This window comes from Mobula birostris, chromosome 1, assembly GCF_030028105.1.
Source record: "Mobula birostris isolate sMobBir1 chromosome 1, sMobBir1.hap1, whole genome shotgun sequence".
In the NCBI taxonomy this organism is placed as follows: Eukaryota; Metazoa; Chordata; class Chondrichthyes; order Myliobatiformes; family Myliobatidae; genus Mobula; species Mobula birostris.
This window is the reverse complement of record NC_092370.1, coordinates 115207503-115223081: the sequence shown is the minus strand read 5'-3', so window position 1 is coordinate 115223081 and position 15579 is coordinate 115207503. Positions and strand designations below refer to the sequence as shown.

The following is a 15579-nucleotide window of genomic DNA, read 5'->3' as shown; positions in this document are numbered from 1 at the left end:
TCCAATGCTAGCACATTTTTTCTTGTATGAGGAGCCCAAAATTGTTCACAAATCTCAAAATGAGGCCTCACCAGTTCTCAGCATCACATCTCTGCTCTTGTGTTCTAGACCTCTTGGTTTTGCCTTCTTCACCACCTACTCAACCTGCAAGTTAACATGTAGGGTGTTCTGCACAAGGACTTCCAAGTTCCTTTGCATTTCAGATTTTTAGATTTTCTTCCCATTTAGAAAACAGTCTGCACACTTATTTCTATTACCAAAGTGCATGATCATGCATTTTCCAACATTGTATTTCATTTGCCAATTTCTTGCCCATTCTTATGTACCCTTGGGTCTTTCAGCCTTTTGGGCACCTTCTCCCTTGTAATAGTAACTGCACTCACTTTTCTTCCTTCACACACTTCAACATTTGGCTCACTGCTAGTGTCTTCCACAGTGAAGACTGATGCAGAATACTCATTTCATTCATCTGCCATCTCCTTGTCCTCCGTTATTATTTCTCCAGCCTCATTTTCTAGTGGTCCTATATCCACTCTCATCTCTCTTGTTTTTTTCATACTTGAAAAAGCTTTTACTATTCACTTTGATATTGTTTGCTAGCTTGCTTTCATATTTCATCTCTTCCCTCCTAATGATTCTCTTAGTTGCTCTCTGTAGGTTTTTAAAAACCTCCCATTCCTTTATCTTACTGCTAATTTTTGCTTTGTTGTATGTTCTCTCTTTTGATTTTACATGAGCTTTGACTTCCCTTGTCAGCCACAGTTGTACTATTTTTCCATTTGAGTGTTTCTTCGTTTTTGGAATACATCTATCCTGTACCTTCCTCATTTTTCCTGGAAACTCAAGGCATTGCTGCTGTGCTGTCATCCCTGCCAGCATCTCCTTCCAAACACAAACAAGAGAAAATCTACAGATGCTGGAAATCCAAGCAATACATTCAAAATGCCAGAGGAACTCAGCCGGCCAGGCAACATCGATGGAAAAGAGTACAGTCAACATTTCAGGCTGAGATCCTTCAGCATGACTGGAGAAAAAAAGATGAGGAGTCCAAGTTAGAAGACGGGGAGAGGGGAGGGAGAGGTGAAACTGGGAGTGGTGAAGTGGGGAGCTGGGAAATAAGAGATATAGGGTTGGGGAAGGGGGAATCTAATAGGAGAGGACAAAAGGCCTCTATCACTCAACATCCTCAGTCTCACCTATTTGATCTGAATTAATATTTCATGTGTGTGAAGTTAAAAAATAAAATTCATTCTTTTAAATGAATGCTTGGTCACAGAATTCTTTAAATTACATGGTGGTTCCTTAACACAACACTTTTTTTATATTGGTTCTTTTATAATTCTAATCAGGCTGTGATACTAAAGTTCTTTTTATTCTTCCCATCAGGTTGCTTCACTCTTTGCAACATACGTTTTGGGTTATTTTGATGCCTGTAAGCTGCTGGACATTGTATATGCTCACATGGTAAAGTGAACTGTGTTCCCTGTTAATTTTATTATCCATTCATGCCCCTACAGAAATGCTGATCAGCCACTAGCTTGAACTGATGCAGTCTATGTGGAACACTACTCCTACAGTGTTGGTTCTTAGAGAGTTTCAGGATTTAGACCCAGAAATACTAGAGTTGCTGATATAGTTTCATAAAAGAGAGGTGCGTTGGAGGGGCTGCTGCAGGCAGTGGTGTTCTCATGCACCTATTGTCCTTGTTCTGTTTGATGGTAGGAGTCACTGGTTTGGGATGTGAAATAGCCTTAGCAAGTGCATATGGTATGGCTGCAGGCACTGTGTGACTTTAGATCACTACCACAAGTCACTGCCATAAAAGTTTAAAAAAATAAGGTGTTGTATAATTAAAAAAAAACAGGGCAGGACTGCACAGTAAATTGTAAAGTCTTGGAAAGTGTTGTAGAACAGGGAGACCTCGGAGTACAGGTGCATAGTTCCTTGAAAATACCAACATAGGTGAATCAGGTGGCAGAGAAAGTGTTTAGTTTGCTTGCGTACATCAGTAAGATTGGGACATCATCTTACAGCTGTACAAGACATCAGTGATTCCACATAGAAAGAACTGCATACAGATCTGTTTGCCTGCAGAGGTGTTATTAAACTGGAGATGGTGCAAAAAAATGATCAAGGATGTTACTAGGACTGGAGAGCTTGAGCAGTAAGGAGAGATTGAATAGGCTAGGCCTTTTTTCCCTCGGAATACAGGAGTTTGAGGGGTGACCTTTTAGACATAAAATCATGAGGGGCATAGGTAAGGTGTATAGCCAAAATCTTTTTCCTGGGCTAGAGGGCATAGGTTTAAAATTAGAGGGGAATGATTTAAAAGGGATCAAAGGGCCAGCCTTTTAACAGATGGTGGTGAATATTTGAAATAAGCTGCCAGAGAAAATGGTAGAGGCGGACACAGTTAAAATATTAAAAAGATATTTGTCAGGTGCATGGATAGGCAAGGTTTAGAGGGGCCAAACACAGGCAAACTGGACTAGCTCAGTTGGGGAATTGGTTGGCATGGGGCATGGGTAAGGTGAGCCAAAGAACAAGCTGATCTGAAGTTCCTGTGTTCAGCCCTTCTCCATGTTTCCTAAAGGTTAGTGTCATGTACATTGAAAACATACAGCATTTGTTTGAGTCAAATCGAATTAGCAAAGATGATTTTGGGCAGCCTACAAGTGTCTGATGGAATTATTTTGCTCTAATAGAGTGGATTGATGAAAGGAATGGAATGAAATGTTGGGCAATTTGCACTTGTATGTGTTGGGGTTTAGAATAGTGAGATTGGACGTGATTGACATGTACAGGTTGCTGAGGAATCTTAAAAGATGGATGAGGAGAGGATCTAGGGATTAAATGCAGTTGTTTAGAAGTAATGTGTTGCCCATTTAAAAGTCTTAGAAATTCTCTTCCTCAAAGAGTGGTGGAAACAAAGTTGGCTATGATTTTAAGGCAGGGGCAGATTTATTTTTGATGACCAAGAGAATCAGAATGGGACTAAAAGGTTACCGTGTGATGACTACAGGTTGAGGTTATGATGAGATTGGTGGACAAAGAAATAGCAAACTGAATAAATATTTTGTGGACGGCACCAACAGCATGCCACAAATTTGAGTATGTTAGTGGGCAGAAGTGAGTGTAGCTGCTATTACTAAGGAGAATGTACTTGGAAAGCTGCAAGGTTTGAAAGTGGATAAGTGACCTGGACCAGATAGATAATTTTGGTCAGTATGGAAAACCCAGACTCCTCCAAATTCAGCACGTGATGGCTGGGTAGGTGAGCAACTAGTTGGTGCATTCCTGCTGTTTACACAGGGTTTTTGTGTGCTCGCGATACATGGCTTTGAGGTGCCCAGTACTATCCTAAGTGCTTCCTTGCGTAGTCATGGAGATTTCCAGGAGTGAGTGGAATTTGCATTTCTTCAGGGAATGTTTTGAGCACTGTCTGAAATCTTTCCCTCTGTCCCCCGGAAATATCTTCTCTTTCTATGAATGTGGTGTTGAGTATGTGCACAATGTTTCCTGCTCAGAAGAGCTGACTGAGTGTTATCATGGCTTCAGTTGTGGTCTGGGACCAGGTGGTTCATGTTGTTCCGGTGAAGTTGGATGACATTATGCAGATATAGATGGTAGAATATCTTTCAGTGCTTCAGATGGCCTCTGCAGAAAGTGCAGGGCTCAGAAGCATAATGGAGGGCAGGGGGTCAAGACCTGAGATCTGGCAGGGAACTCATGGTGTGCTGCACAATAGACTGTGAGTTCTATTGCCAAGTCTGAGGTCTTGAATTGCAAACACGCCCTTCCTCCATCAATCTAGCCAAATTGAGGGAAGTCAAAGGCTTTGGTGAGGTTAAAGGAGGTCACATGTTGGGGTTGGTGCTGCTCCCCGCATTTTATTAGTGGTGGTGCACAGTGAAGATCAAGCCCATTGTGCTTTTGGATAGACAAAATCTGCAGGATGAATCATAGACTGGCTGTTCGGCTACTGGGGGCAAAATGGCACAGAGGGATCAGGGTGTATATGCTCATGAATCCTTAAAGTTGGAGGGTACGTCAAGGGGTTGTTTTCAGAGCATTTAGGGTCCCAGTGTTCATTAACAGAAGTATAGAGTACTAAAGCAGGGAATTATGTAAATTTTATAAAGCACCTGGTTAGGACATAATTGGGATATTGGTCTCTCGCTCTGGTCAGGAAGGATGCGAGGACCTAGATAGAATGAAGAGCAGAATTAATGGAAAAATTTTAGCTTTGAAGATGAACTGGAGATAATGGGATTATGATCATTCTTCCCACCAGTGCACCACAACTACAGTGTAGTCCATCTACAAAGAGGATCTTTGGCATCTTCTACACTTGGGACCTGTAGCACTGAGTGAGAGGGCGAACTTTGCATGGGAACACCACCATTTACAAGTTCCCTTCTCAGTTAAGCTCCATAGTCATTTAGAAATATATCATGGTTTCATCTTTACCCAGTGTTTTTCAAGGGACCAATAGATAATTTACTGGCGTACTCAATGGGTCAAGCAGCATCTGTGGTGGAGAAAAGAATTTTCAGTATTTCAGCCCTTCAGTTTGTAGTAATTATGAATGGAGGCTTGGAAAAGAATAACCTAGTATGAGAAAGAACACTGAATGGCACTAGTGTGCTGGGAGCTGGCACAGACTCATTGGAATGAATGGTCTCTTGTGCTGTAACGGGAAAGGGACATAGCTATGTTTAATGGTGTCTGCAATGAGATGGTCAGAAGAGCAGGAGGGTAACATCTACTAATTACTCCTGTTTTTACTTTCGTTTTTCACAGATTTCCCTGTTGGTTTGTTTTGTGCTGATGTTCGGAAATGCCATGCTGCTAAGCTCCTATTACGCTGCCTCTCTGGCTGTTGTTTATGTAAGTAGATTGGACACAATAGGACTTAAATTATTATTCTGTTTTTGCTAGTGTTGTGAAATTGTGGTTTCTTTTGTTTCTCTGGGCTGAATGTATAACAGCTGTGTTATGATCAGAGGGTTGGTTTCTAGCCTCTATCACAGCCACAAAGTCTGCAATGCCAACCAGCAAATCTTTCCCACTTCGCCCTGCTCTCCATGAGAAGGCACTTGCTGCATTTTGAACAGTGTTTTGTTTGTGCCATGGACCAGCTTTGATTCTCATCTGGGATAGAAAGCAGAAGCCTTTCTACAACACACTGAGCGCAAGGAAACAAACAATACAACTAGAGAGTAGATTTGGTTAGTTTTTCAGCTCCCCTCTGTTTTTGGTTAGGTGAGAATAGCGCTCTCTACTCCAGTGCCCCTCCCATCTCTGGAGAGCATGTGGATTAACATGGTTATCAGTGCTTGCTCTGAACAGGTACCTAACTCAACGTAGAGAATAGGTCTGGAGGTGCTTGATTCATTTGACTCAGTCTAAACCTCCATCTGAAGCCAAGGGAATAACAAAGAAACTAGTTTGAGAGGATCACTGGCAACCTTACCGTTCTAAGTCCAGCCTGTGTCCAGAAGCGAATGCAGACAAATAGAGATTGTAGGTGTGTTTTCATAGAACAGTATTAAACTGACAGGGCGTGTTGTAACCAAAATGCAATGCATCCAGCTAAAAACATTTATTTTGTGCCAGGATTTTTCACCTCAGTGGTTGGTGGTTTAAATAGAATTTATTCCTGTATGTGGGGGAGAAATAAATTAAAAATAGATAATAATTACCAATTTAGAAATAAAGGCAACTTTCATTTATAATGTATCTGGGTGATGGGTGAAGGTCAATGGGGAAGACGATCTGACAGAAGAGACTGTGCTAAGTAAACTTAAGTTGTACAGACTTGAGTTTAAAATGTGTTGGTTGAGGGGGGTGGAATTTGGGTAAAATGAAAAGTATGCCAGTATTAAACAATAGAAAAGCATAAATTATGAATAAATGATCAATTTACCAGATATTTCTAAATAATCCCACTCATTCTGTATTAAAATTAGCATATAGTATTCAGTAACCAATACCTGAGGATTATCTTTTTCCTTTAATTTAGGGAATGGTTGCCTTGAAATCGCATATTTCACAATTTTTGCCACGACATCTTCTGGGTTCATGGGTAGGTTGTTCTCTATTTACAGCTATGTGTGATTTAATATTATAAAATGCATTATTGTGTAGCTATATAATTTACATATTCTCAAACCTCATCTCCTTGTACGCTCTTCAGAACCTGTTTGTTTTAACGTTGTTGGTTTCTGTATAGACTATGGGAATTGAATTCTCTACACTTCTTAATCTCAGTACCAAGTAGTTCACAAAGCCTTTGGGACTGTACTTTCTAGTGAACGTGCCCCACATGTAACTGGGATAGAACTGATACCAGGTTTTCATGAGCTAGACTATTGGTTATTAGTTCTGCTTAATAATTGGATAAATAAGGGTTGTTCATGCCAATGTGCATACAGCACAACTTAGAATATTTATCCTAGGTCAGGCTAACTGGCCTATAATTTCCTTCTTTCTGCCTCCCTCCCTTAGAGTGGACTGATATTTGCAATTTTTCAGTCTTCTGCAACCATTCCAGGATCTAGTGATTCTTGAAAGGTTGCTACTAGTGCTTCCACAATCTCTTCAGCTAGTTATTTTGGAACCCTGAGGTGTAGTCCATCTGGTCCAGGTCATGTATCCACCTTCAGACCTTTCAGCTTCTCAAGCACCTTCTCCTTATTAATAGCAACTGCACTCACTTCTGCTCACAGACACGCTCAAATTTCCGGCATACTGCTAGTGTCTTGAACAATTGAAGACTGATGCAAGATACTTAAGTTCATCCCATTTCTTTGTCCCCAGTACAACTTCTCCAGTGTAATTTTCCAGTGGTCTGATATCCACTGTCACCCCTCTTAAACTCTTTATATATCTGGAAAAAAAAACTGTTTGTATCCTCTTTTATATTATTGGCTAGCTTACTCTTATTCGCTTCTTCTCTCCTAATGGCTGTTCTAGTTGCCTTCTGTTGGTTTTTAAAAGCTTCCCAATCCTCTAACTTCCCACTAATTTTTGGCATATTATATAATCTCTGATTTGCTTTTGTTGTCTTTGACTTCCCTTGTCAGCCATGGTTGCCTTATCCTCCCTATAGAATGCTTCTTCATCTTTGGGATATACCTATCCTGCACCCTCCAAATTGCTCCCAGAAACTCCAGCCATTGCTGTTTTGCTGTCATTCCTACTATTATCCCCTTCCAATCAACTTTGACCAGCTCCTCTCATGCCTCTGTAATTTCCTTTACTCCACTACATCTTACTTTAGCTTTTCCTTCTCAGACTGCAGGGTGAAATCTATCATATTATGATCTCTGGCTCCTAAGGGTTCCGTTACCTTTAACTCCTGGATCAAATCTGGTTTATTACACAACCAGAATTCCCTTTTCTCGAGTGGGCTCAACCATAAGCTGCTCTAAAAAGCCATCTGGTAAGCATTCTTCAAATTCCCTCTCTTGGGATCTAGCATCAACCTGATTTTCCCATCTCCCTGTATATTGAAATCCGCCATGATTATCATAACATTGCCCTTTTTACATGCCTTCCTTGGACCTATCCAGGTCTTTCTTAAATGATATTATCATACCAGGTACAATATACTTACTCTGGCAGATCATCCTATATACTTACCACCCTTTGCATGAAGGTCCCATCTAAATCATTCCCCTCTCAACCTAAATCTATGCCTTCTAGTTTTAGATTCTCCTACTCTGGGGAGAACACTGTTATGACCTACCCTATCCACACTTATCATCATTTTGAAGCGTATTACAAGGTTGCTCTCATTCTCCTATGACCCAAGGAGTAAAGACCTAACCTGGCCAACTTCTCCCCTAACTCAGGCCCTCTAGTCCTGGCAACACCTTTTAAAATCTTTTCTGTATTTTTCCAGCGTAACCTTTAAGAGAGTTACTTTCCTATAACAAGGTGACCAAAGCTATACACAATATTCCAGTGTGGTCTCCGTAGTTCAGTGCTCCTGCAGTATTTTTTGCCCAAGGATGTTGCTTCTTTGGACTGTCTGAACAGCAAGGGTTCAGTGGCTTTCTGCTTGGCTGCAATCTGTTAAGTTGTCCTGCAATCTCAAAATTTCTTTCCCTATGTAGAAATAGTAATGGGCTTTCTGCTCTTTTAAGAGTCATCTGTTTTCCCAAATGGGTACGCTTCCAATGGGTGCATGGATTTCATCCAGAAAATGTATGGACTGTATTCTTTTAAAATAAGACAGTACTGATGTTTAATTTCTTCTGGTTTATACCCATGGGAAATCAAAGCTATATTATCTAGTGCAATAGTTCTGAACCTGTTTTTGCACATGGCCCATTTGTCACTCACTTACCTCTGTGGTCCCCACCCACCATAGTCTGTGTTAGTTGCTGGAGTTTTTTTGTGTTAATTGTACTAATTATTCTAATATACAGTCAATATTTAGGATTTAACAGGTTATAAGTATTGTATGTTAAAGATAATGTTACAGGTGTATATGAGAAATAAAACGGTTTCAAAGCTCTGAATAGGGTAATTATAATCTTCCAACCTGCAATGAAAATGCACTTAATATTGTTTCTTAGGGTGTTTAGTGAGATCTTTGCGATTAATGCAAACTAGTGAGTTTTTGAATATCCAGTTGCAACTTGGTTGAAGATATCAAAGATCACCCCTTTTCTCAACATCAAGACCGTTATGAGCTTTTGATAGCAGGTGAAGAGCTTGTGTAAACCAGATTCAACTAGTTAAGAGGTGGGAAATCCAATTAAAAACAACTTCGCTTTCTCCCAGAGCTGTGGAAACTTATTTTGAATACCGCATGTAATCCAGAAATTTTGCTTGCTGTGTTTGAATTTTGCTTGAGCTGTTATATTATTCTACAGCTCAATAAGACATTCTTGCAATGTGTTGTCAACATCATTCACATTCACCCCAAATGGATTCACCATCCAATCTAGAAAATGCATCTCTAGCAGGTCTCTGAACCAAAATTCCATATCAGTGTGTGTTTGCTTCATATGATCGAGATATACAATCAAATCATCATCTTGCAGTTAAATTTCCACTGAAGGAAATTGCATAAACTTGCGCAGTCCAATAATGCTGCTGAAAAGTTTGAATTTTCCAAGGAAAGCAGTAATAACCTCTTTGCATGATACGAGATTGTAGTTCTTTCCTTCTAACTGTTCAGTTTTTCAAGTATATCTGACAGATAAAATATATCAGACTTAGCAATGACAATTTGTTCTCCAAGCTGCTTATCACTTAGAAATGCTTCAAAACTATCAAGAAAAATGAATTGAACTTTCTTTCAAAATATTATAAGTACCAGGTGCAAACCTCTCACCTGGCTTGTACAGTGGTATGCAAAAGTTTGGGCACCCCGGTCAAAATTTCTGTTTCTGTGAATAGCTAAGCGAGTAAAGGAAGGCATAAAGTTAAAGATGAAATATTTCTTTAATATTTTAAGCAAGAAAACTTTTTTATTTCCATCTTTTACAGTTTCAAAATAACAAAAAAGGAATAGGGTCCGAAGCAAAAGTTTGGGCACCCTGCATGGCAGTACTTAGTAACACCCCCTTTGGCAAATATCACAGCTTGTAAACGCTTTTTGTAGCCAGCTAAGAGTCCTTCAATTCTTGTTTCGGGGATTTTCGCCCATTCTTCCTTGCAAAAGGCTTCTGGTTCTGTGAGATTCTTGGGTCATCTTGCATGGACTGCTCTTTTGAGGTCTATCCACAGATTTTCAGTGATGTTTAGGACGGAGGACTGTGAGGGCCATGACAAAACCTTCAGCTTGCGCCTCTTGAGGTAGTCCATTGTGGATTTTGAGTTGTGTTTAGAACCTGTTGTAAAAGCCATCCTCTTTTCATCTTCAGCTTTTTTACAGACGGTGTGATGTTTGCTTCCAGAATTTGCTGGTATTTAATTGAAGTCATTCTTCCCTCTACCAGTAAATGTTCCCCTTGCCACTGGCTGCAACACAAGCCCAAAACATGATCGATCCACCCCCGTGCTTAACAGTTGGAGAGGGGTTCTTTTCATGAAATTCTGCACCCTTTTTTCTCCAAACATACCTTTGCACATTGCGGCCAAAAAGTTCTATTTTAACTTCATCAGTCCACAGGACTTGTTTCCAAAATGCATCAGGCTTGTTGAGATGTTCCTTTGAACCTTTTGAATAGAACTTCTGCATGCCACTGTATAAAAACTTGGCTTATTAGCTAACTCTGCTAACAGCCACATGACTCAGCAGTGAGAAGACCACCTTTCATAAGCAATACACGTCCAGGGTCAGTATGATTTGGGGTTCAAGCAAACAGGAAAGTTGGGATGTTCGAATTAAGGAACTTTGATTGTTGCGAATGCTGTGTAAATACTGCCCGTACTCAATTAGCAGTCACCAAGAAATTGCAGATTGTATACCAGTATGAAATTACACACAGAATATTTACTAACTTTCAACTTTATCAAACAATTAATAGGAGAAGAAAATATAAATAAATAAAAAGGCCCATTATAGTTAACCAGTCTACATGTGCATATAAACACTGGAGCTTATTTCTGGAGTAGGCGCATGTATCGCTTTACTCGCGTGTGGATCCCACGTTCTGCGCGAAAGACACCAGCCACAGTTCGAACTTCCCTCATGATTTCAGGACCCTCAATCCATTTGCAAACAGAGGTAACATATCTCACCATGGGGTTGACATTACACTGTTCCCAGGTGCATTATATATCAGCCTATCTGGGGGTTTCCTAACTCTGAAACCTTCTTCAGCCTCAGGCACTCCTTATGACTGTTCCTTTTTACTCGGGCATGCCTTCCAAGCTATCACTCGTATCTTCTAGTGACTCAGGTTCCCCTGCCATTAAACTGAACTCCGCTTCATCCCCAATTATATTGGAGCCCAGGTCAAGCAGGTGCTGCCAAATATCTTCAAGCTTCGCTGATCCTAACTGGACCTCACTCGGAAAAGGGTGTCCTCTGTCACTCTAGCTACTCCTCCAGGACGTAACATGACAGGTTTAGACGTTTATGCTCATCATACTGCTTAGGAGAAATTTGTACCTTTTCAAATGCAGCTCTGAATACTGGGTGAATGGACAAATTTTTCAAAAAATTCTCTCCACTTCTTGCATGCTCCCACGAGCCTTCTCACAATGGGAGTATTTGTGCCCATAAGCATGGAAGTTTCATCTTTTTCAACCAGATTTGGGCAGACCAACACTCGTGTATGAAGGGTCTCAGCTACTCCAAAATCTGCCTCTGAAAACTCCAGTTTCAATGACAAGTAGCCATCATACAGGTAGTCATCAGTACTATGGCCCCAAAATTTCTAGGCCACTGAGTGGGGTTGAGAGGTCATGTATTGGTTGTTAAAAGGATCTGTAAAGTAAAGTAACTTGAGAACGTGTCAAATTTGGTTCTGAAATGTCCTCAATCTGTATGGATACATCCGAGCTTGGTCCCACTAAACCTTAAGGAATAGGGTTTTGTACTTGCATATTTCTCTTGAAATATTAGAATGTTGTATTATTAGAATGTATTCTCATTCTCATTAGAATGTATTCTCTCTGAGATGCCAGCCAGTTCCTTTACTGGGTCCCTTTGTAGTTTTGCTTCTTTTCTTCTCTGTTTGATTAACTGCTGACATTTCGAAGCTTTTCCTTTCCTAAACAGTCTCGCTTGAAATGTCCCTCTTCTCCACAGTTGTAACAGAAAATACCGGTTGCCTCTCTGGTCAAAAGACCCTTTTCAGCAACATTCCTCTGCTTAGTGAGGCCTACAGGTGGGTCATGTTTCCCAACGGACAGTTCATGTTTAGCTGAAACATTAGCAGACATCCATCGAGTCAGCTCAACTCGGGTGTTTCACCTCATTCCTCAAAAACTCTATGCCTGTGGCATCACTTTAGCAGCAGAGGCTACCACTGAAGACTTTACTTGGCTTTTAGAAATGTACCGCTTCTCAATCATAAGACCATAAGATATAGGAGCAGAAGTCGGCCATTCGGCCCATCGAGTCTGCTCTGCCATTCAATCATGGGCTGATCCAATTCTTCCATTCATCCCCACTCCCCTGCCTTCTCCACACACCCTTTGATGCCCTGGCAAATCAAGAACCTATCTGCTTCTGCCTTAAATACACCCAATGACTTGGCCTCCACAGCCGCTCGTGGCAACAAATTCCACAGATTTAGCACCCTCTGACTAAAGTAATTTCTCTGCATCCCTGTCTAAAAGGACATCTTTCAATCCTGAAGTTGTGACCTCTTGTCCTAGACTCCCTTACCATGGGAAATAACTTTGCCATATCTAATCTGTTCAGGCCTTTTAACATTTGGAATGTTTCTATGAGATCCCCCTCATTCTCCTGAACTCCAAGGAATACAGCCCAAGAGCTACCAAATATTCCTCATACGGTAACCCTTTCATTCCTGGAATCATTCTTGTAAATCTTCTCTGAACCCTCTCCAATATCAGTATATCCTTTCTAAAATAAGGAGCCCAAAACTGCACACATAAGTGTGGTATCACGAGTGCCTTATAGAGCCTCAACATCACATCCCTGTTCTTATATTCTGTACCTCCAGAAATGAATGCCAACATTGTACTCGTCTTTTTCACCACCTACGCAACCTGGAGGTTAATCTTTAGGGTACCCTGCACAAGGACTCCCAAGTCCCTTTGCATCTCTGCATTTTGAATTCTCCACCCATCTAAATAATAGTCTGCCCGTGTATTTCTTCCACCAAAGTGCATGACCATACGCTTTCCAACATTGTATTTCATTTGCCACTTCTTTGCCTATTCCCCTAAACTATCTAAGTCTCTCTGCAGGCTCTCTGTTTCCTCAGCACTACTCGCTCCTCCACCTATTTTTGTATTATTGGCAAATTTAGCACAAATCTATTAATCCTATAGTCCACATCATTATCATACATTGTGAAAAGCAGTGGTCCCAATACCGACCCTTGTGGAACTCCACTGGTAACTGGCAGCCAGCCTGAATAGGATCCCTTTATTCCCACTCTGTTTTCTGCTGATCAGCCAATTCTCCACCCATGCTAGTAACTTCCCTGTAATTCCATGGACTCTTATCTTGCTAAGCTGCTTCATGTGCGGCACCTTGTCACAGGCCTTCTGAAAAACCAAGTACTCCACATCTATTGCATCTTCTTTGTCTACCCTGCTTGTAATTTCCTCAAAAAAAACTGCAGTAGGTTAGTCAGGCAGGATTTTCCTTTCAGGAAACCATGCTGGCTTTGGCCTATCTTGTCATATGCCTCCAGCTACTCTGTAATCTCATCCCTAACAATCATGTTTTCCTCCTGTCTAACTTTTCTGAGTAACCTGGTAAAATATGGAGGAGGGTGCATCTTGTGGGTCATTTGAATACGTAGAGCAATTATGTCATGTGACAATGCACCCTTCCCAATTTGCTCCACCTTCAGGCAATTTCTCTCAGACAGCTGAATGCCCCGTTTGTGGCACAAACACTGCAGCAGTTTCTCCAACCTGAAAAGGTAGGCAGACAACTTTTCTACTTCCTCCTGGAATGTGTGCCTAAACTTAATCATAAGATTGGCTGAACTTTCAGTAGTGCCAACAGCATCTTCCAAAGCTAGCATGTAATTAGCTGATGTGGCAATTGGTCTCTCTACCTTTAGGAACCTCACTATATCAGCGACTGGACCCTTTCAACTTCCTGCCAGTCTCTGTTTTTTCATATTATCTGAGTGCTGCCATTCATCTAGCAACTGGGATTCTGGTTAACCCAAGCCTCATATTCTTCTTCCCCATCGGCTGTGGGCTTAACTCCAGAGAATATTCTAAGCCTGCAATAACTTTGGCTTTCCACAGGTACACTTCGGCATGTATCAACCAGTGATGTAATAGCTGAAACCAGGTGAGAACTTAAATCAACAGCTGAAAGACATTGGACTTCTCACATCAAACAACTCCTTTCCCTCACTTTGCAGAAATGAGAACAACTTGTCGTTAAATTCTCCACCCTCAGCTACATTCCTCCCTTCCCTAGAGATATGAACTGGCCATGGCACCACCTCTCCAGGTGGCCCTATCCTATCAGGCAGAGCGACTTCAGTCTTGTCACTGGCAGTTTGGACTAACATGGCATTTCTACCAGCAGATTGGTCAAAATGCCGTTCAGTCAGTGTAACTTTACCGTACACTTTTACAGACCTCGGCACTCTGAGTAGCAGCTTGTTGGGAATTCAGACATCCACCCCGCTCAGAACACAAGCTTTACATGAGGATACCCTCTTTGTATTGCACTAGACCTTAATCCCAGTGGCAGCCATCATAACGTACCTTAATTATGATGCACCGCACTTTCCACAAATGCTAGTTTAAGGGTTTAACACACAAATAAACCACTTAATCAATCCTTGTACAGCATTCACACAGCATCCGAATCCTGGTCAAGCCCCCACAAACCAACCCTCAAACCGGGCTCGTATACGAACTTGGCTTGTTAACTTACTGTGCTAACAGTCATGTGACTCAGCAGTGAGAAGGCTACCTTTCATTAGCATAGCAGTAGCAATCTTACCCAGGGCATTACACAGGGATTTAATAGAAGTTGTAGTGGTGGATAGTGATGCAGCGATAGACTTTCTAACTGTCCGCCTCTTCACAGTTTCACTGTTTCTGACAGATGAGCCCACTAAAGTTTTCATGTCATGTTTATAACACGCATGGGTCAGTGGAAGGCGACAGAACCAGCTTCCTGCTGCCTAACGACTGACAGGCCTGCTCAATCTGCTGTTTGATTTGGGGGTAGATGTGAAGCGGAGCCATTCAGGATTCCAATTAAATTGCACTCACTAAGTTCATCTCTTTTTATTCATATACATGTACTTTGGTGATATTTCATCAAAACAATAAACTTATGGCCTATTCAGTAACTCCTGTAGCCCCCAGTCTTGTTTCTTTCTTGTGGTCTCCTGAGGGTGCCATGTGGCCCATGTTAAGAGCCGTTGATCTAGGCAAATATTTTTACATTCTTGACTGGCATGGCAGCCTTGCTAAGGCAAAATACTTAAGGTGCTGCAAATTTGGAATAACAACCAAGTAGCAGGAGTATTCAAGGACATTTTCAACTTCTCACTGCTACGGGCAGAAGTTCCCACTTGCCTCAAAAAGGCAACAATTATACCAGTGCCTAAGAAGAATAACGTGAGCTGCCTTAATGACTATCGCCCAGTAGCACATCTACAGTAATGAAATGCTTTGAGAGGTTGGTTATGACTAGACTGAACTCCTGCCTCAGCAAGGACCTGGACCCATTGCAATTTGCCTATTGCCACAATAGGTCAACGACAGACACAATCTCAATGGCTCTCCACACAATTTTAGACCACCGAGGCAACACAAGCATCTACGTCAGGATGCTGTTCATCGACTATAGCTCAGCATTTAATACCATCATTCCCACAATCCTGATTGAGAAGTTGCAGAACCTCGGCTTCTGTTCCTCCTTCTGCAATTGGATCCTCGGCTTCATAACCGGAAGACCACAGTCTGTGCAGATTGGTGATAACATAT

The 15579-nt window shown here is 41.3% G+C and overlaps 1 protein-coding gene across 5 annotated transcripts in view; it reads left to right on the top strand.

Moving 5' to 3' along the window:
* dpy19l1l (dpy-19-like 1, like (H. sapiens)) overlaps nt 1-15579 on the top strand; it is a 137191-nt gene that overhangs the window by 30073 nt on the left and 91539 nt on the right. For 4 of the 5 annotated variants that reach the window (XM_072260649.1, XM_072260622.1, XM_072260640.1 and 1 more), the window contains 4 exons: nt 1387-1464; nt 4804-4890; nt 6026-6088; nt 13464-13535. In XM_072260649.1, coding sequence (XP_072116750.1) covers nt 1387-1464; nt 4804-4890; nt 6026-6088; nt 13464-13535 — 300 coding nt within the window. The remainder of the gene's footprint in view (nt 1-1386; nt 1465-4803; nt 4891-6025; nt 6089-13463; nt 13536-15579) is intronic. The other variant, XM_072260631.1, reaches the window with a different exon arrangement.